This window comes from Diplotaxodon limnothrissa, linkage group LG20 (assembly GCF_057381915.1).
Source record: "Diplotaxodon limnothrissa isolate DT_005_m linkage group LG20, D_limnothrissa_male_GT1.1, whole genome shotgun sequence".
Taxonomy (NCBI): domain Eukaryota; kingdom Metazoa; phylum Chordata; class Actinopteri; order Cichliformes; family Cichlidae; genus Diplotaxodon; species Diplotaxodon limnothrissa.
The window spans coordinates 19184152-19206042 of NC_140615.1; the positions used below are offsets into that span (position 1 = coordinate 19184152).

General features: G+C 43.3%; 1 protein-coding gene across 2 annotated transcripts in view; it reads left to right on the forward strand.

Annotated features, from left to right (window-relative positions):
* The window catches only part of atp2b3b (ATPase plasma membrane Ca2+ transporting 3b), a 94989-nt gene that overhangs the window by 56067 nt on the left and 17031 nt on the right, over positions 1 to 21891 (forward strand). For both annotated transcript variants that reach the window (XM_085344942.1, XM_085344943.1), the window contains 5 exons: positions 9737 to 9824; positions 9916 to 10022; positions 10400 to 10591; positions 18769 to 18982; positions 20333 to 20544. In XM_085344942.1, the coding sequence (XP_085201068.1) occupies positions 9737 to 9824; positions 9916 to 10022; positions 10400 to 10591; positions 18769 to 18982; positions 20333 to 20544 (813 nt within the window). The remainder of the gene's footprint in view (positions 1 to 9736; positions 9825 to 9915; positions 10023 to 10399; positions 10592 to 18768; positions 18983 to 20332; positions 20545 to 21891) is intronic.

Genomic DNA, 21891 nt, shown 5'->3' on the forward strand with positions numbered 1-21891 from the left:
CATTGACAGAAAGTCAATGCACACCAGATCCATAGGTCCACTGCTGGAGATCTGGTGAAGTGGTGCGGCTCTCTGGGCAGGAGTCTTGCGTGTTATGCATTCACCACAACTTTTGATATGTTGCGCAGTGTCTTGCAACATTCTTGGCCAGTAGAACCTTCGACGGAGTAAATCCAGAGTTCCCTCTATGCCGAGGTGTCCTGAGTCATTGTGTACTGATCTCAACAAAACGTCATGATACACCTTTGGCAGGACTAGCTGACGGACCTCCTCCACTGAGTGACGTTTGGTGATGCGGTAGAGCAGACCGTCACTCAGGAGAGTCAGCTTATCTTTCTCTCTTTTTAGGAGCAACAGCTCCGGACTGTTGCCTGTCCATAAATTCTGTTGGACAGCTTTGACCGCTGGACCAATGACTGAATCCTCTTTCTGTGCCTTAGCGAGATCAGATTTTGAGACGTGTTACAGTGACTGTAACTCCATCGTAAGAGGAAATGCATAGATGTCAGGGATGTATTCCGGGGAAGCCCCGGTTTGGTCGACACATCTGGTGGGTAACTCTGGGCTTTCTGACACACGTACTCTTTTGCAGATGGATTTAACAGCTGCCTCTGGTATAGTCTCCCATTCAGTGTCAGTGTCAAAGTTTCTGGAGAGGATGTTTGCATCTATGTTATGCTTGCCTGGTCTGTAATGGACATCGAAGTCATATGTGGACAAAGCAGCTAACCATCTGTGTCCCATGGCATTGAGCTTTGCCGTAGACAGAACATAAGTCAAGGGGTTATTATCTGTACGCAATGTAAAGTGCACCCCATACAGATAGTCATGAAAGCGATCCACCACAGCCCACTTTAACGACAGGAACTCCAGCTGATGTATGGAGTACCTCTTCTCAGCCTGACTTAGCTTCCTGCTGGCAAATGCAACCGGCCTTAGGTCCCCTTCTTGTAGCTGGTATAGGACAGCCCCCAGTCCTTTGAAGCTTGCGTCCACGTGGAGCTCATAAGGCTTGGTAGGATCAGCAAAGGCTAATACCGGTGCATAGGTTAGACAGTGGATGATCTGCTGAAAGGCTTTGCTGCAGGAGTCATCCCACCGATCTCCAAAGGGTTCTGACTCTTTCAAGTAGGACTTGTTGAGGTCTGGACTCTTTTTCTTGCTCTTTTGTATCGGAGCATAGGTCAGTTCAGTAAGAGGCGTAGTTAGCAATGAATCGCCTGTAGTACCCGCAGAAACCTAAGAACGATCTCAGAGACTTTAGGTCGTGGGGCTGAGGCCAGGTGGTAACAGCCTCAATCTTCTGCGGATCAGGAGAGACACCTTTGGCAGACACAATATGCCCGAGGTACTTCACCTGTGGCTGACAAAACTGGCATTTGTCCAGGGAGATCTTTAGTCCTGCTTCTCCAAGACGATCTAGGACTTTAATGAGCCGCTCTTCATGTTCCTCCAGTGACTTTCCGAAGACAATCAGGTCGTCCAGGTATACCAGGACTTGGAGGAGGTTCATGTCTCCGACTGTTTTTTTCCATTAGACGCTGGAAAGTCGCAGGCGCTCCTGTTATTCCCTGCGGCATTCTCTCAAATTGGAAGAAGCCTAGGGGGCAGATGAACGCCGTCTTCTCTTTATCTTCCTCTGCCATTGGAATCTGGTAGTATCCACTACGCAAATCCAGCACTGGGAACCATTTGCTCCCAGACAAAGAATCCAGTGCTTCATCAATGCAGGGGGTCATGTACTGGTCGGCAGTGTTGGGTAAGTTACTTTAAATTAGTAACTTAGTTACATTACTAGTTACTTCTATCAAAAGTAACTCAGTTACTGCAAGTTACTCGTTACTTTCAAAGTAACTAGTTACTAGGGAAAGTAACTTTGGTTTTACTCAGAATTCTCTTGTTAATGTGTTGCTTCCATAACTGGATACCCAGCAAGATTGCCAGTCTTCTAGCTTGCTTACTTGCCACAAGTGCACTGTGCCACCTACCAATAGAAAGGAAAAAATAATCTGCATATTTCCACGAAAGAAATCCCACGCCTGGACCGTCGTTGATCGCCGACATGATTCTAGCCAACGTCACAGCGTCATGTGCGCTTTTTACATCCAACACAAAAACTGCAGTCGTGGTGCTTTCGATTGTACTAAGAACTCGGAAATTCTGCCTTCTGAATAGGAAGATGTAGGTAACACCAGACTGCAGATGAGCTGCATACAGGGCTCGACTGGGACAAAAAATCGGCCCGGGCGTTTTGACTGACCGGCCCACCATTATAGGAAAAATCATAAAGTCTTTGAATGAAAACAAACGCTGTTGTGACAGTGATGTACACTCTATGTACAATGTACAATCTATCAATCATTTGTTGTAAGATTCAGATAATTATTTATTAAAAACTAGATATTTTAAATGAGAATAAGAAATAAAAGTATTTCTTTGTGCCCCCCTTTCCCTGTTAATGCCCTACCTGGCCCCCCGGCAACACTTTGCTAGACCCGCCCCTGCACAGTTACCAGCTGTCAGCTACAAAGAAAAGGATCCTGGTGTTATTTGTCTCTCAGAAACAGTTCACAACTTCCCTTCAACTCATTCATGTCACCTAAAAGGTAAACTTGTTTCTCCATCACCTGTTCAGCTCTGATGATTCAGTAAGGACATCTCCTGGTTTCATCTTCATGTTTCCCTCTCACCACATAACCAAACCAATATCATGACCAGCAGCTTTACAGCTGTGGCTCCAGCAAACATCAGCTGATACTAGAAAGTAATATTAAATAAATTCTAACAACAGCTGATCAAGCTTAAACGTGCTGCTGTTGTTTAACGCGACCTCCACTGGTTTCTTCTTTCTGGCGCAAAGTGGGCGATAAACAAACAAGAGAGAAAAGCCGATCAGCTGATCATTGATCAGTTTCATGATTGAAGTAGAAACTGGAGAGGGAGGGGAGAGAATGAGAGAAGAAGAAGCAGCTGCAGCGTAAAGAAACGGAATAACTCCAGCTTTGTCTGTTTTTCATTGTAGCTGAAGTCCGGGACAAACTGCATTCCTTTTCACCTCAATACCAAACGCATGATATTTTCTCTGAATACGGAATGATTCCGTTTTTTACGGGATGGTTGGCAACTCTAATAATTAACCTTATGAACAAAATAAAGTTCAGTTAACATCATAGCACCCACCCAGCTGTATAGAAACCCCGTCATGCTAGCTAGTACGCAGTACGAAAAAGCCAGCACAACGAAAATAAACTCCACCTAAACTTGGTTTATATCTGACCCAGATAGACTGCAGGTCACAACTTCTTACCTGAAGTTCAGTTCACCTGACACTCGGACCGGACCGGTGGCCGCCTGAGGTCTCTGCTCCTCCTGCCTCCCCTTTCCCTCATCCACCTGCTGGCCTCCACCACTTGCTAATGTTACTGAATCTGTGGAAGCTCCGCGATGCCACCACACGAAGTAACGAATAACGAGCCTATCTAAATCCCAGTAATGATTAACGCGTTCCTGATTTTGGTATAATAACTAGTTACCATGCTCGTTACCACAATAATAACGTAGTTACTGTAACGCGTTACTTAATAACGCGTTAGTCCCAACACTGCTGGTCGGGCACGATCCGGCTGTTAAGGAGCCTGTAGTCTATGCACATCCGTATGGTTCCATTTTTCTTTCTAACAATTACAATCGGCGAGGCATAGGGGCTACGGGACTCTTTAATGATGCACATAGTAACTCTTGCAGATGTTTTCTTACATCCTCTATGTCTGCAGGTGCCAGTCGACGTGATCTTTGCCGAAAAGGTCTTGTGTCAGCCAGGCGGATGGTGTGCTCCACCTCTTTTGCGAGGCCAACGTCGCATTTATGGACTGAGAAGACGTGGGAGCGTTCCGCTAGTTTCTGTCTAAGCCGGTCCTTCTACTCTTCAGGCGCAGGAGAGTCACCAAAGTCGATCTGGCTGCTGTCAAATGCTGTCATCTCTGGTTTTTTGCTTGGCATGGTGATGACGCTTTCGGTGCGATAAAGGTGACCCATGACGGTTCCAACAGGGATAATGGTTTCCCTGGCGGACTGGTTCTGCACCAGGATTCTGAAGCTGTTAACTTGTACCGCATTGGCGGGCACAACCATGGGCTGTAGCAGGACATCACCTGGCAGAGGAGCTAAGGGAGAAGAGTCAAACATGAAGATCTCTTTGCCAACTGTCTGCTGAAAATTTACTTTGCAGGTTATTTGCAAGTCTTTTCTGGGGGGTAAGGACAAGGGATTTGAACCTTGCCAAGTCACACAGCCAACCTGGTCATCTCGAGAGCTTAGCGTGAGGGAGTCTGTGAATGTGGGTAGCGACTCCCTGTGAATTTGGATGCCCAGGCTTTTGGTTATGTCAAGCCCCTCTTTTCTGCATTCCTGTACCAAATTGCGGACATGGCTGGTGTTAGTGCCAACAATGACAGGAATCTGCTCTTCTTTTGGGCTTGTACAGATCAAGGCAAGGTCTGGTACAGTGTGTTTGGTGCCAGTCACTTCAGCCGGATACTCAACATCTACCACAACATAGCCAAGGTAGGGGTAACTGACATTGGACTCACCCCAAATGTTGAGACCAGTGAGCGGATGCACTGGGATGGAAGGCAGATGGGCTTTATACCAGGACTCGAATATTATGGTGACCTGTGATCCACTGTCAAATAAGGCATCACAGGGCTGTCCATTCACTTTAAGTGGCACAATACTTGGCGGCCCAATCAGTCCTTCTGGAATTCCAGCTGGGGTGGAAGAAGTCAGAAGACACTGCTTGAGATGGCAGTCAGTGTCAGTGGCATTACTTGTTGAAGTACCTGAACTTTCTTTCAGTGTCTTGACAGTTCGGATGAGCTTTCGTATAACTTTGCTCTGATTTTCAGGATTTTGACACTTTGCGACAAAATGTCCCTTTTCCCGACAACGGTCACAGAACTGCTCATCCAAAGGCGTTCTGTTCTGGTAAAGGGTCCTTGTCTTTGAGGTAGCCTCTACTGCTCCCATGGTAGCCAGTTTTACCGAAGAGTCTGGAGCAGTATCTCGTTGGGCTACTTTCTGTTGCAGTCTTTTCACTTGTCTTTTCAAAGCAGCCAGTTCTCTGGTGTCACTGTGCTCACTTGACTGTACTGAGGACGAATCTTTATCTATGACATCAGGGGACTTCAAGTGGCTAACTTGGCCTTAAGCTCTTTAACTTCAGCTTTGAGACTTTGTATTCTGTATTGCCAGTCCCTGAAGGTTTTGTCTGTACATGCTGGACTGAGGTATTTAGTTTTCTCCTTGATGCATCACACTCTTCCTCTGTGCGAATCTCACTTAAGAGGTGGAGGAAAGTTGGGGGTTTGGACTTTCTTTCTCTCAGGTGCAGATTAATTAGCATGAGATCGGAAGTGACAGCCCCTCTCAGAAGTTGTTCTAGGTGAGCATTGTCTTTGCTAGAAGCTGGAAATCATCCTCTCTGGACAACTTTAGTAAGGGCCCTTTCCAGACGCCTCAGAAATTAGACAGTTTTTCACTTGGTTGTTGCTGCATTAAGCAGAAAGCGAAATAGAGATCATCCCCAGACTCAGCACTGCCAAATGTGCTTTCCAACGCCTCCAAGTATTCAACGGGACCTGCCTCGGGGTCTGACTCACGAACCGATTTGGCAATCTCCAACGCTGGCCCCTTTAAACTTTCCATCAGCCTGTGCCTTTTCTCCTTGTCTGTACAGTCCCTTTCCTCTACCATGAGCCATGCCTGCTCAAGCCAATGGTCAAAGGGGTCTTCACTAGGGGGAACTGGCAAGTTCCCTGAAAACAGCCTCAAACGCCAATAACCACCTTCAGCTTGTGGTTTATGTGCCTTCTCCAAAAAATCACCAACCACTTGCAAGACAGACTCAGTGGAGTTTATGGAAGGATCAGAGCTGGGCTGCGGAGGAGCAAGGCTGATTAATAAGCTTTGTATATGTCTTCCATAGTCCTACCCTCAGTGTCTAAGAGACTCTTCAACTTCACAGCAAAATCGTCAGGAGCTGCACATTCATTTCTTACCACTGTGCTGGTCCAGCACTTCTTTGGGTGCATTATCTTTAGGTATACTTTGTTTGCATTCGCAGAGAACCATTAGGCAGCTCAAGGGGGTGTGGAACAAGTGCCCTCTAACCCGGACTCGCCCTAGACACTTAATAGTCTCCAAGGTTTCTTCTATCTGGGCTATTTCCACTTCTTCTGGAACCAGAACCAAGAGTGCTTTAGCTTCCTCCAAACCTTCACCCCGACACCAACTCTTCAGCTCTGCAGCAAGCCCGGTGTGGTCTGCCATACTCTTTGTAGCAAAAAATACTAAGAAATGTAAACTAGCTACTGTAGGTTAACTTTTTTTTTTTTTTTAGTGTGTTGCCCCTTTAATACTTCTATGAAACCCAAAAACATCCCAGCGGTGCCTCCATTTTATGTAGCCCTCATTTACTCAATACCATTAAATAAATGGGCTTTGGGTTCTTTTTCTAGTGTACTCTCGTATGATATTTTTAAAATAACTTCTCTTTTGTTTCTGGGATCAATGAAGCTTATTCCTTAACAGTAGCACTACACGGGAAAATGAACACTAGTGTCTACAGTGCAGTAAATTATGTCATACACCATGTAAAGTAGAGCATTGCAACCCTCCTTCAATTTACCAAACAATGAAAACAATAAAATAATAAAATGGCAGGTTTCAGTATTCAGGCAAAGCAAAATACACACAGCAATTTACCAGCTGTACACAGAATTTCCTCATATACAATGTAAACCACCAGTGATAAAACAATTATAGTCCCAAATTAAACCTAAAGCCGTCAGAAATACACCCTACGTTGCAGGCCTGTATTGCTCCAGTATAAATCCAAAAGATCTCCCAACCGGAAGTTCTTCACTCAATGAGCAAAAAATAAATAAACTCAATACCTTGTGAAACTTGCAACTCCCACCAGATTAATCCAGGCAACAGGATGCAGTAGCACAAAGATGAGGAAGGTCTGTGATCTCCACGTGCTCCACAAGCTACCTGTTTTAGCTTCCCACGTTGCCAGAGGTACTCTAAGTGACTATCTGGGGTCTGTCCGTCGTTATCCAGTTCAGTAACGATCCTCTGCAGCTTGTTACGTTCCACAACTTTAGAGAAACGGCAGTCTACAGTAGTCCTTATTAGCGAACGGCTGGGTTAGCCTCACTTTAACTCAAATGCGTGCGCGGCCACAAGAAACAAAACACACAGTCCAGCAGACTCACGCTGAAACTTTACGTGTAATGTCACTAGCTTATCGACATTGTGACTTGTCTTTACGAAAAGTCAAAACACACTTACTAACATTACATAAAAACAAGACCGCCCTCTCTTCTTGCCTTGTCTTTTTATTTCTCCTTTTCTTTCTCCACCCTGTGTTACCTTCATAGACCATATCCCCGTAGGAAATTACAGTTCTCACAAGCAATTCCCAATAAAAGAAAGATAACTTATTTTAAACAATGCAAACATGTTTTTAATCATTTTACATGAACTTTGATCTTTTTAATATACAAGAAAATTGAACAAATGAATTTTACTCTTTGGTATTTATATTCTCAGACTTTACTTATCTTTTACTATTTATGCATCTTTTTAATCCGGGTTTATTATATATAAGCTTGTATTTATTCAATTCAATTTCAATTCAATTCAATTTTATTTATATAGCGCCAAATCACAACAAAAGTCGCCTCAAGGCGCTTCATAGATACAGAGAAAAACCCAACAATCATATGACCCCCTATGAGCAAGCACTTTGGCGACAGTGGGAAGGAAAAACTCCCTTTTAACAGGAAGAAACCTCCGGCAGAACCAGGCTCAGGGAGGGGCGGCCATCTGCTGCGACCGGTTGGGGTGAGAGAAGGAAGACAGGATAAAAGACATGCTGTGGAAGAGAGACAGAGGTTAATAACAGATATGATTCAATGCAGAGAGGTCTATTAGTGAGTGAGAAAGGTGACTGGAAAGGAAAAACTCAATGCATCATGGGAATCCCCCGGCAGCCTACGTCTATTGCAGCATAACTAAGGGAGGATTCAGGGTCACCTGGTCCAGCCCTAACTATATGCTTTAGCAAAAAGGAAAGTTTTAAGCCTAATCTTAAAAGTAGAGATAGTGTCTGTCTCCCGAATCCAAACTGGAAGCTGGTTCCACAGAAGAGGGGCCTGAAAACTGAAGGCTCTGCCTCCCATTCTACTTTTAAATACTCTAGGAACAACAAGTAGGCCTGCAGAGCGAGAGCGAAGTGCTCTAATAGGGTGATATGGTACTACAAGGTCATTAAGATAAGATGGGGCCTGATTATTTAATGTGTCAATATGTAAAATATGCTGATAAACTGACAAGTCATAGGTGGCTCAATTTTCTAAAAAACTTTCTGTCATAAATTTGTAGTCAATTTATGACATTTGGGAGGTGTGACATTTGTGGTAAGAATCTGACCCAAACACAGGACTTTTCCAAAAGAGAGACAGTGAATTTAATTACAGTGAACAAAGGTGAATAACAATGTGACAATCCCTGCACTGTGGCCCCCGTGGCGATTTCTCCCAAATCCCACACAGTGTTCATGTCTGTGGCGTGTATCGGGAAACTCCAAATTTCAATCTGTACAGGGGCTCCAATCCCAAATCCTGGCAAGACAAGACGCAATGATTAGTCTAGCGAGCAACACACAGATATACACACAAAGTTTTCACTATTGAGCCGGGGCTATACTGACAACTAAACTCAACAATCCAGCATCGACTGAAGCTCAGCCACACAGTTAAGTAGGGAGGCTGCCCGCGATGACAAGCAGCTGCAGCTGACGAGAACTGATGAGCAGTAGGTGTGGCTGACTTCAGCGCAGGAAATCTTCAGGGTCTGCAGACGTTTGCAACCGGACTTCCGGAAACACACACACGTCCAAAAACAAATACACACAAACAGGGAAATAGAGGACCAGAGGGGAGCCAAGACCAAAACAAAACACAATACACAGACACATCGGGTGAAGGTCGACTGGCGAGGGCTGCCAAACCATGACAGGAGGAGAAACTATTCACAAATCACAAATAATTCACAAATCTAAAATGAAACACACTAGGAGTCAGATGCATTCTAATTATAGGAAGTACACTGTGCGAGGTAGATGCCTAGACAGAGCATGCAGGATGCAGCACACAGAATATTAGCTACTCTATTTTCATAGTCCACTTGCACCAAGATGGCATCTAAAATCAGTTAAATTATCAAAGGAAAGCTATTTAGGTTTGCAACCAATATAAAGAGGTTCAGATTACCTCTGGCATGGCTGTATCCACTGTAGTTAGTGTACACAATAAAAGGCAAAAATTGTATGGGCAATGCTTTTATCCCGCCTATTTAGCTTTAGGCTTTGAATTTAGCAGAATGCTTAATGGGATAGATGGCTGTTGATTAGTGCTGTGGCTCTAGTTTTCTATGGAGTATGAATTTAAATGTATACTTAAAAATGCTGTGTGTAAGTGATCACTATACAAGGGTACAGGATGGTTACACTGAATGAGGGAGGGCAGTATATAAGAATCAAGTGCTTCTTCTCCTTATTATTTTTTTCTGTCAGTCACACCTTTGTAACATGTTTAACGCTTTGAATCCACAGTGACATGTAGTTAAAGCAGAGACTAGTTTATGGCTTTTCTTTGTTTTAAACTAACAGATTGAACAGGAGCGTATCGATAAAATCTGGCCCAAACTGCGCGTGCTGGCTCGGTCCTCACCAACTGATAAACACACTTTGGTTAAAGGTGAGTCCATAAACCAAAACACACACTCATATACAAACCGATTCACTGCCAATTAAAACTGTTTTTTTTCCTCCTTTGTGTTTGCACCCAGGCATCATTGATAGCAGCGTTGTAGAACAGAGGCAGGTTGTTGCAGTAACAGGAGACGGAACTAATGACGGCCCAGCTTTGAAGAAGGCTGATGTGGGCTTTGCCATGGTAACCTGAGATACTGTTCACCATTAGTGTTTATTTGGGATTAATGTGCTTCTGTCATGACATTTTTTGTCGTAATCAGTCTCTTATTCTGTATTTTTGAAGTAAATCTTTTTATGATTCAAGATGTATAAAATACATCTATTATAAATCTGTAAAGGACAGAGTATTTTCCATTGTACTTTGTAATAACAAGTGTTTTGAGTAGTGTGCATTTTATTTTGGCCACAGCTCTTACTCATGCCAAGTGGTAGCACTTGGAGGCAGGACAGCATGATATTGAGACAGTAGCACTCCAAAGTAATTTGGATGCTTGAATGCTTGCATGAATCATGTCATGAGTCTCTGACTCCCCCTCACTCTGTCTCAATCTCTGTCAGGGTATCGCAGGGACGGACGTGGCTAAAGAGGCGTCTGACATTATCCTGACTGATGACAACTTCAGCAGCATTGTCAAGGCAGTGATGTGGGGAAGAAACGTCTACGATAGCATCTCCAAGTTTCTACAGTTCCAGCTCACAGTCAACGTAGTGGCTGTCATCGTGGCCTTCACCGGGGCCTGTATCACCCAGGTAGACAGACAGATGAATACACATATATGCTGACACATGTGCCTTCCTACACACACACACAGATATCACTTCTGTAAATGTCGCTCACTTATACCTGCTAGGGCAAACGTAATGCACAATGCTTTTTTATGCATTTGTACACCAAGCTTATATAAGCAGTGATGTCCTGACACTTGGAAACATTTCTATATGTTTGACAAGTAATGATGATCAACTTAGAAATGCACAGTTATGTAATAGGGCTATTAGGGCTGGGTATCGATTTCTATTTCTATAACTGATTTGATTTGATTCAGTTTTGACTCAGACAGTCAAAATTGTGTCAAAGTAACTGAGGATAAAGCATAGAAAAACATAAAGGAGATTTTCCTGGCCTGGCTTTTTGCAGGGGTTTTATTAGAGGCAGAGGTAAGTATTTTGCAATTAGGCATATTTTGTAAAAACTAAACTTTTTTCGATATTGAACAGCAGAAATTAGACTTTCTAGTTGGAGGTCATTTTTGAATAAAAAAACACAGCGGGCGACAGTGCTGTGCACAACGTAGACTGGTGTTTGATAAGCAAACGAATAATGCAGAAAACAGATTTCTGATGGTAAACTGGTCTACACATAGCTGTGCAGGAAGTATGATTTTTATCTTGGTGGAAGCAGAACAGCAAAAGCAAGAGAGAAATCATGTTAATGTTTTTCAAACATGAAGCGTAGTTTTGATCTTCTATTGCTGCTGGTTCAGTGAATTTTGGTGGGAGAGTGACAAAACCTGCAGTTTCAGAATCTGTGACATGTCGACTTTCGGCACCCAATGGCGTGTCGCGTATGTGCCACCGGGTGAACGGCGAGATCCGCGCTTTGTGTTTACATCTTTTTGCGGAATCTGTTTACCTGCTCTTATTTGCTGTTTTAGCTGTTTGATGGTTGTTGAAATAGTTTTGTCAGCTTTAACCTGAGATTCTGGTGTTTCTGGCAAAATACATTTATACAGGATTTAATGAATCGATATCGCATTATTCAAACTAAAATAGTTTTGATTTGGGAAAATCGATTTTTTAAGCCCACCCCTAGTGACTACATGTTTGTATTTCTGTATTATGAACAACTTTAACAATCTTTAATTACGAAGAAGGAACTATCATGCTTCCAAGCATCTTGATGCTTATATTGAATTTGGCCAATGTTGCAAACAATTAGATTGGTAGCCAAGTGTAGAAAAATGCTCTGAAACAATGTTTGAAAGCAGTCTGAGCTTTTGGGTCAGACGTAACTTGTACATTTGTACTAAAGGTCATCTCAGACATTTAGTTTTCACCGTGCACTTAATTTTGTTTTTCTTTTTTGTTTGTTTTTTCTTCTGAGTAGCAGCCACTCGGAAGAAAACTGGCATAGCCCTTGTGTTCTGTATAACACTATAAATTCTGTACTTGCTATGCTTCCGTGCCGTCCTCTGAGGCTTTGTGTAATAAGTTTATTAATTTCTTTGTGGACAAGGTTGAAAGCATGAGACCTCCAACTCCTATTGCCGACCCTTCTAAGCATGTTTCGTGCTCATGTTTGCTATCCACCTTCCTACCAATTGCTCTGCCTGATTTAGAGAAACTGGTGTTAAATGCTAAACCGTGTGGTTCTCCGAATGATGTGGTTCCTCCCCGCTTTCTCCAAAAGGTATTTCGTATTATTGGACCTCAAATTCTGAACATTATTAACACTACTCTTCTGTCTGGTCAAGTACCTAGTGAGTTTAAGCATGCAGTTATACATCCCTTGCTTAGGAAACCTGGCTTAGATACCTCAATCATGTCAAATTTTAGACCTATCTCTAAGCTTCCTTTTCTAAGTAAGATCTTGGAAAGGATTGTTTATACTCAGCTGATGGACTACTTGAATGACTTCCAGTTGTCTGAAATTTTTCAATCCGGTTTTAAGCCTTTTCACAGCACGGAGACAGCCCTTGTAAGAGTTATCAATGATGTTCTGGTAGCTGCTGATCGTGGTAAATATGCAGTGCTGGTCTTATTGGACATGACCGCTGCCTTCGACACAGTGGATCACAATCTATTGATCTCCCACCTTCACCATTGTGTGGGAATTTCTGACTTGGCACTGTTGAGGTTTAAATCATACCTGTCTAACAAAAGTTTTAATTTTAACGATCGTAAAACGGAAGCGATTTTACTTGGCCCAAATCAATTTTCCAACCCTCCAGATGTTGATTTCGCTGTTCTGACCTCTCATTTGAATAGTTCAAACATAAATCTTGGAGTAAAGATCGATTCTGCACTTACCTTTGATGACTACATGAATGGGGTGGTAAAATCAGCATTCTACCACCTCAGACGTCTATCGAAGGCAAGCCCTTTCTCTCCAAATGTAACTTAGAAACTGTAATTCATGCCTTTATTACTTCACGCCTGGATTACTGTAATTCCATTTTAATAGGGGCTGGTCTTACAATTAGTTCAAAATGCTGTGGCTTGATTTTTAATTGGTAGAAGAAAGTTCGACCACATTTGGCCTCTCTACATTGGCTTCCAATCAAATTTAGGATCAGTTTTAAAGTTCTTTTATTGTTTTTTAAATCCTTAAATGGTTTGGCCCCGTTTATTTGTCAGATTTGTTGAAGCCTTATGTAACCACTAGTTCCCTCCGGTCAGCTGGGCAACTGCTGCTTTCAGTCCCTAAGTCATGGCTGAAACTCAGAGGAGACCAGGCAGATTTCCACATACTTCACTAAGAGGTATGTGCCACCCTGCCTAGACTGATTTGCCCCCACCCAATGTAAAGTACAATTTTCTAGATCTGCCATTGCAGGCAGACACAATGGAAGAGGTGCTGTAACTAGAAAGAAGGCTAGTTCTCAAAGAATAGTTCCTGTTCTTGGAGGTGACAGCCACACACACTACTTCACTGAGAGTGGACTATTATAGGACACCAATGGTTCTGGTCAGTTTGCAAAGGAGTATCAGATCATATATCTTTTTATCTCACATTACATGCTTTCATACTGTATCATATCATTAGAAACAAGCTGGAAACATATTTAAAAATGGCTATATTCTGTACTATTAAAATCTAGATGAAAAAATTAAATTCAGCTGTTTTTGAGCATTCTAAAACTGCATCAGTTACATTTCAACATGTGACAGTGACCCGTCCACAGTGACAGAGGTGCTGTCGGCTATGGAAAAAGAAACATGTGGAAAGAAACATGTTAAAGATATAAATAATAAGTAACAGTAAAAAAAACAGTAGGTAAGGCTGCACTTCTTGCAGTGATTTCGTATAGAAAACCTTTTCATCAGTAATATGTTTTCTTTTTGTCTGCTTTCAGAACTCTACATGATTGTTTGCAGCTAGCAGGTTGTTAATGCTGTCCATCAAGTCTAACAGTCTGTAGTCTGTGAACTGACCTTAGCTAACGCCAGCTAACAATGTTAGCTCGGTGGTGAGTAGCCTTCAGTAATAGTAAGAAATCACACAGCAAGCAATAGTACATCAAAGAGACTGAAGTGACACATTTATAACTGATGCCACCAACATTAACAGGATGCTTACACTAGAGCCTCTCGCATGTTTTCTTTGGGTTTCTGGCAATGCGTTTAAGAATCCAAAATTAAAGAGGGAGCCTAAGAGCCTAACATATGAAACAGGAAAAGACTGCCGTATAAACCGTTTATTTCAACAAAGTAACTGTATTCTAATTATCACCTATTTAAACGGTAACTGTAACGCACTACAGTTACTCATATTTTGTATTTTAAATACGTAACGCCGGTACATGTATTGTGTTACTCCTAGGGATGGGTATCGTTTAGGTTTTATCCGATACCAGTGCCAAACCGGTACTTTTGAAACGGTGCCGGTGCTTAAACGGTGCTCAAACCGGTGCTTAAAGAATGGAGAACACAAAATTGGTCCAAAAACCTCTCATGTTCAGCTGTTTTTTTGTAAAAAGATAACAATGTTAGCCTTTTCTGCAGCTATAGGGCATATATGGTATCACTCTTGGCTGGAAGCAGTGCTTAAACAATGGAAAAAACACAAACTTTGTCCAAAAACCTCTCATGTTTAACTGTTTTCCACTTTTTCTTTGGTCATTTTAGCCTTTTTGGCCATGGTGAAGGGAGTATCTGCCATCAAACAAGAAGACAGCCGCATGTAGCTATGATGATGTTTGTTAGTTCACCTTACATGCATTAATTTAATAGCCTACTCAACGTAAATTACACACGAACAACATTAAGCTACTCACGCAGAGAAGAACGGCGGCTGCTGCCATCATCATCCGTCATCATTTCTGCTACACTGGCAGGGCTAGGGGCCAGGACTTTATTCTTCGGGTTTTTGGGGGATGTTGCTCCGGGTCCGATAACAGGCAACCCACCCGCAGTAGATGTGCACGGTGTGAGGTCTCGCAGCAAGCTATCAAATACGGCGCATTTCTCGGCTTTTAAAAAAAACGCTATGCGTCGCCAGGTGTTTCATCGGATTTGAGGTGTTACCTCCTTTGACAGTATCACAGTATCAGCTTAAAGCACTTGTTGCTGCTGAGTTTGCATCTTTTGCTGTGAAGTACAGCCAGACTTTTGACCGCTTCGCCTAGGGCATTTTTAATCTGTAGCTCTGCTCTAAAAGAACGTACGTACGTACCTGGACCTGCCTACTGTCCTCGGAAACGTAAAATGATTGGCTAGAATCTAAAGTGTATCACAGCTCAGGAAAAAAAAGCACTGAAATAAAGCACCGAAATAAAGCACCGAAATGTGTGCTGCTTTTCGGTCTGGTTACTACCGTTTATGTCAGAACCGGTGCCATCATGGCACCGGATACCGGTACCCATCCCTAGTTACTCCTCAGCACTGTTTGTCATTCTGTTCATCCCTAGTTGGTGTCTGTACCAGTGGCTAGGTGCTGTCCCTTTATAAGAGCCAAGAGTTTTACTTTCCCCTTCCTCCATGTAAAGAATGTGCCCATGGCACATCTAGGGTTTCCTCTACAGAAACCTGCATTGCGTTTAAAATATGTGGTGGTAAGCCAGAGGCCTAACAAGGTGCACATCTGATGTTGTTATATCCCAGCTCCCTGGCACATAGCAAACACTTCACCTTGTACAAAAGTAAAGCCCCTTAACATAAATTGTATTGCACCATCAGTATTATGAAAATACATCTTCTGTAGAAATTTACATACCTTGTTGGGAGGAATAAAATCAAAATGTTCCCACACAGGGGAGGACATCCTCCTCTTCTTAGCTGGCTCCATTCTCTCCTGACTTTCTCTCCTCACTCTCATAAACTCTCTTTTTCTGTGTCGAACCGTGGGACTATTCATTCAGGGGTTGTGTTTTGTGCTACGGATAGTAATGTGAATCTGCCCAGCCTCCTGAAGCTCTCTTAGCTGCCCAGCCTCCTGTAGCTCTCTTAGCTGCGTCTCCTGTGTCCCCGCTAGCACAGTCATTAACTCCACCACAAGCTCCATTTTCACCTCTACCATTGCTTCAGTCATCAGTTCGGTCTGCCACTCAGTCGCCCTTAGCTCCATCATCCACACTACCAGCTGCTTCTCTTCCACCACAACCATCACTACACTCAGCCATTCAGGCTGCTACTCAGTCAGTCATTCAACCTATAGCCCTGCCATTAATGCACTCTGTGGCTGAGCCATTAGCCGCCCGGCCCGCAACCAATTCGGCCACTCCTCCACCCGTTACACCTCCACCACCATCGTCACTGCTGCCCGCAGCACAGCCTATAGCCCTGCTACTCATAACTCCGTCTTCAGTGTCTCCACTCCCTGTAGCTCAGTCTCCCATGTCCCTGTCACCACAACCGTCACTACAGTCCCCAGTTCAGTCTCCTGCAGCTCAGCAGCCACCAGTTCAGTTCCCTGTAGCACTTCAGTCTCCTTCAGTACAGTCTGTCGCCCAGTCGCCGCTCAGTTTCCAGCTCAGTCATCTACTCAACCACCAGCTCCACTTTCTCCCCAATCGTCATTAATACCTCTAGTTCGGTTTCCTGTGCAGTCACCCCTAGTTCATTTTCCTGTGCAGTCATCAACTCCACCACCTACTCCATTTTCACCACTCTCACTACAGCCATCAGCCATCACTACAGCCATCAGTATAGCTTGCCATTGCCAGTGTGTGAATGTGTGTGTGAATGGGTGAATTACTGAATGTAGTGTAAAGCGCTTTGGGGTCCTTAGGGACCCCAAAGTCCCCTGTGCCAGTTCAGACTTCAGTTCAGTCCCCTGTGCCAGTTCAGACTTCAGTTCAGTCCCTTGTAGCAATTCAGTTCCCTGGTCAGCCACACACTCACCCACCTAGTCAGCCTAATGTTCAGTCAGGGGTCCCCACACCCTCTAGCCCTGCATCTGCTCCTGCTGGAGGCTCGAGTGAGCAGATTAAGCACTCTGCGGCTCCCGCGCCGCCATCTACCTCGTCCGCTTGGGGTTCCGGTGAGCCCGGTCAGCTCTTCCTCGTCTCCGCTGGGGGTTCTGGTGAGCCCGGCCAGCACTTCCTCGTCTCCGCTGGGGGTTCAGGAGAACCCCTCCAGCCGCTCCTCGTCTCTGCTGGGGGTTCAGGGGAACCTCTCCAGCCGCTCCTCGTCTCTGCTGGGGGTTCAGGTCAGCCTGGCCAGAACCTCCTCGTCTCCGCTGGAGGGTCCAAGATGCTACGGCCTGGTCCAGCTTAATCCTCGTCTGGTCCAGCCTCATCCGAGTCTTCATCCACGTCTGGTCCAGCCTCATCCGAGTCTTCATCCACGTCTGGTCCAGCCTCATCCGAGGCTGCAGACGAAGATGAAGATCTTCGTCTGCAGCGTCAGCTTCAGCTTCCTCTGGTCCCGCAGCTGCTAAGCTGCCGTGTGGTCCCGCAGCTGCTAAGCTGCCGTGTGGTCTGGTCCTGCGGTTGACTCGCCACTTCCTCGTCCACACCTTGCATGGCCAGCTCTTCCCCAAGATCTCCTTCGTCTGAGTCGCCGCCGCCGTTGCTGTCCGCACGGTCAGCCGCCTGAACTGTTTCCACGCCGCCGCCGTAGCCGTCCGCACGGTCGGCCCCCTGAACTGAACTGTGTTTGGGCTGTTTTCTTGGGCTCCGGTGTTTACTGTGCACTGCTTTTGTTTTCTGTTCCGAATGTGGAACAGAAAACTTACCTTGGGATATCCCTGTGTCTCACTGTGAGTTTAGTTTGTGAGTTTCCAGTTTAGTTTGCTTTTGTATGACTTTCTCCTGCTGTCCGGCTGTGTGCAGGCAGGCAGGCAGGCAGGCAAGGGCAGGGCAGGGCAGGGCAGGGCAGGGCAGGGCAGGGCAGGCAGGAATATTTTCAGGCCACACAGCATGAATGAGGGTAGATCACGACACGGACACAGAGAAACACAGGGCTTAAATACACAGAGGGAGCAATCAGGCAGGGAATGGGTAACAGGAGGGAAACACAGCTGGGGCAAATCAGGCCTAACGAGACAAGGGGAAGCGAAACCAGATACATTAACATCAGACATGGACCTTCAAAATAAAACAGGAAACATAACACAGACTGAACTAAAGACACAGACTCACACGCAGGCACTGCAACAGAGGGAACAGAGACGTGGGACCAGGACAGACACAGACATTGACTGGATACGGGGATATCGCAGACAGGGGAGACAGCAACTAACGATGCACAGAGACATAAACCATAAAAGAGAACTCTAACAAAGAAACCCAAGATTAGAAATGATAAATAATATAATAAACTCAAAAACCCTGGGTCAACGACCCAGGCATCCTAACTCCTGCCAGCAAATAAAGCTGAGTTCTTTGTGTTTAAACCTCGTGCCTGAGTGCCTGCATTTTGGGTCCAACTCCTGCCTACCGTACAGCGATTCATGACAGAATGACCGAGAACCTACACACACACATATAAAAACAAAAGTTAAATTAGTAAACCTACTCTGAAATTAACTGAAGATAAAAATGTTAAACTAAATAAAAACAAATGGAAAATACAAAACGAATTTAACTGCAGACAGTCTGTCCTCAGCAACCTTACAGTCACTTTTAGATTACTTTTACCACGCAGACACACATAGACAATTAATAAAATAATTAGTAATTCCAACTGTAGAAGAAATAAATTACTGCAGGAGAACTTTATGCACGATTTGTGATACCAACCCATGGTTGCAAATCTCTCTGCAGGACTCTCCCCTGAAGGCGGTGCAGATGCTGTGGGTAAATCTGATCATGGACACGTTTGCTTCTCTGGCCCTTGCTACCGAGCCCCCCACTGAGGCCCTGTTGCTACGAAAGCCTTATGGCCGGAACAACCCGCTCATTTCACTGACCATGATGAAGAACATCCTGGGCCATGGAGTGTACCAGCTGGTCATCATCTTTACCCTGCTGTTCATAGGTACAGAAATACACTTAAAAATAAACACACATACAGGCTATATACTCAGATTGAGTACTGGTTGATACACAGGCTCAGGATACTTAAGGGTATAACTTAAGGATATCCTTCCCTTTATGCTAACCTTAACCTCTTAAGCCCCAAGCCTAACTGATCTCCTGCCTTTTGCCCCCGTATCAGGGGGGCATTGGGGCTTAAGAGGTTAATCAATTCAATTACATTTTATTTCTATATTCCCAATATACGACAGTAGTCACCTAAAAACACTTTGTATTGTAGGCTAATATGTACGACAATATTAGAAAGAAATAGCAACATCCCCTGTTAGGAAACATTTGATGGGAAGGAAAAACTGCCTTTTAACGGGAAGAAACCTCTTGAAGAACCAGGGTCAGGGTAGGGCAATCATTTACCATGGCCAGTTAAGAGTGAGGGGAAAGGGAAGAGAACAGAGAGACACAAAGGACACCTATCATGTCACCTAACAATAACTTTTTATCAAAAAGGCAAGTTTCTCATCAGAAAATTAGAGAGTGTATTTCTTCCACATCCAAACTGGATTCCACAGGAGCCTCAACTAAAGGCTCTGTCTTCCTTTGTACTTTTAAAAATTCTAGGAACTACAAGTAAGCGTGCATTCTTGGTGCTTTGATTGGATAATAATGTACTATGAGTTCTTTAAAGTATGACTTGTTAAAAAAAAATTTATGAGGAAAAGGATTTTAAATTCAATTCTGGATTTTAAAAGGAGCCACTGCATAAGCTAATACATGGTTGTTCTTTCTAGGCCCATTGCCATTCAGTTTTTTAAAGAAGTAAATTCAGGCATTTAGGGCTTTAAGACATACCTGTAGTTTTACTAGCTGATTTGTATCATCTGGTTTCATGGAGAAAGAATGAAAATTTATAATTTTTTCTAATAATATTGTCTAAGTGAAACAATATTAGTCCCAGCACAGAACCCTGTGGAACTCCATAACTTTTATGTGTGAAGAAAATTCCCATTTACATGCTCAGTTTGGAATCTATCAAATAAATATGAACAATTTCTTTAATGCCAACAGTGTGTTATATCATTGAGGTAAAATATTGTGTTGCACTGAGGACTAGCGAGTTCAGAAGTAGGGTTTGGCAATATGGAAGAAAACCTTAGAAAATTTTTAGAATAATATAACACACTCAACTGCACCTTTCTTTGTGACTTTATGTACTTAAAATTGTTTTTTGGCAGCATGGTAACATCCCGAATTAATTGGCCATGCTAGCCCTAACCTAAACCTGTCTATAATCTTACTACTAAGACCAAGTCTGAATGTTCTTTTATTTCTTCCTTTTTTCTGTGCTCTCCAGGCGAACGAATGTTCAACATTGACAGTGGTCGTAATGCTCCGCTTCACTCCCCGCCCTCTGAGCACTACACCATTATCTTCAACACCTTTGTCCTCATGCAGCTTTTCAACGAGATCAATGCTCGCAAAATCCATGGAGAGAGAAATGTTTTTGATGGCATTTTTTCTAACCCAATCTTCTGCTCCATTGTTTTGGGAACTTTTGCTGTGCAGGTCAGGTTAATCCTTTAACACCTTTTAGTATTTCATAGAGGAAATTTTGAGCCGCTGATGTTTTGTCCTTCTTATGGTACAGCATACTGTGTTATTCAAGTGCCAAAAACTAATTCCTCCAATGACCACTTGTGGCTGTTTCAAGAGTGAATCAAACCTCACAGACTCCAGTGTTAAAATGTCACACTTAAGTCCATGAAATTAAAGTGTTTACAGCATGCTACAAAAATAGCTTGGGTTGGATTTATGGCTAAGGTTCTCACCTTTATAATAACCGTATGAGGGATGAATTCTTATTAAAAATGACCATTTGCATTTGGTTCAGTTAAGTTCTATTCTAAGATGCAAGACTAGCAATGGAAGCTCATAGTCTACAAAACACATGTTTTTTTTACTGGAACTTCATTACATAAATGGCATGTCACTGACATGTGATTTATTTTAACATTTCCATATCCAGAACTCTAAATTATTTTTTGTATCATAATTATTTATAGTGAGACATAAATGAATGTCTCTTCTCAACAGTTTGGTAAAGGATTACAACATAGTTTAGTTTGGGGTAAAAAGTAATGTTCCCAAAAGAAGTGAGACTGTAACTGGGTTTTATATTTTAGTCATTTATTTTGCTGTTTTGGTCACTTTTATAGATTCAGTCCATATTTGGATCAATTGACTCATGCTGAACACATTAGCAATGCAATGAGAAAGGAACTCTGTGTACACAGAAATACAGACAAGAAAACAAAGAGAGACTGAGAGGAGGGAAGAAAGAAGAAGAATATTTTCAGAACTCTACGGTGCTTGTTGTTACCCTGGGTAGAGAAAAACAAGAGAGGGGGGGGCTTGAGGGGAGGAGCAGGGATTTGGGGTATAATAGTGATGAAAAAACAGATTTGTATTAAAATAAAATCAGAGAGATCTGAAGAGTGGAAGCAGCTTGAGAGAGGTGAAAGAGGAAGAAATAAGTAAGAAAGCTACAAAATGATATTATATGTGATATGATGGATCGTATTCACAGTGTGATTTCTGACTCTCTGGGTTGGTCCAAAGATGGCAGTGTCACTGATAAGCCTTGTTCCACGTGTAAATGATCAAGTGCTGTTGGTACATCCACTGAGGCATGTAGACCTTAGAGGACATAAGAGTGCTGCTTTACTTTGAGCTTAAAGAAGTGGTTTGAGCAAGCCACATATATTGTTTTGGAATAATTACTCTTAAAGTTTAGTTCTATACATTATATACATCTTTTTACACAGTAATGTAAGTTGGGGCAGACTGACTGCTCTGCCTAATATGGCAGAGATTCCCTGTTCTCAGCTTACAATCAAGTCTGAGTTACCAAAG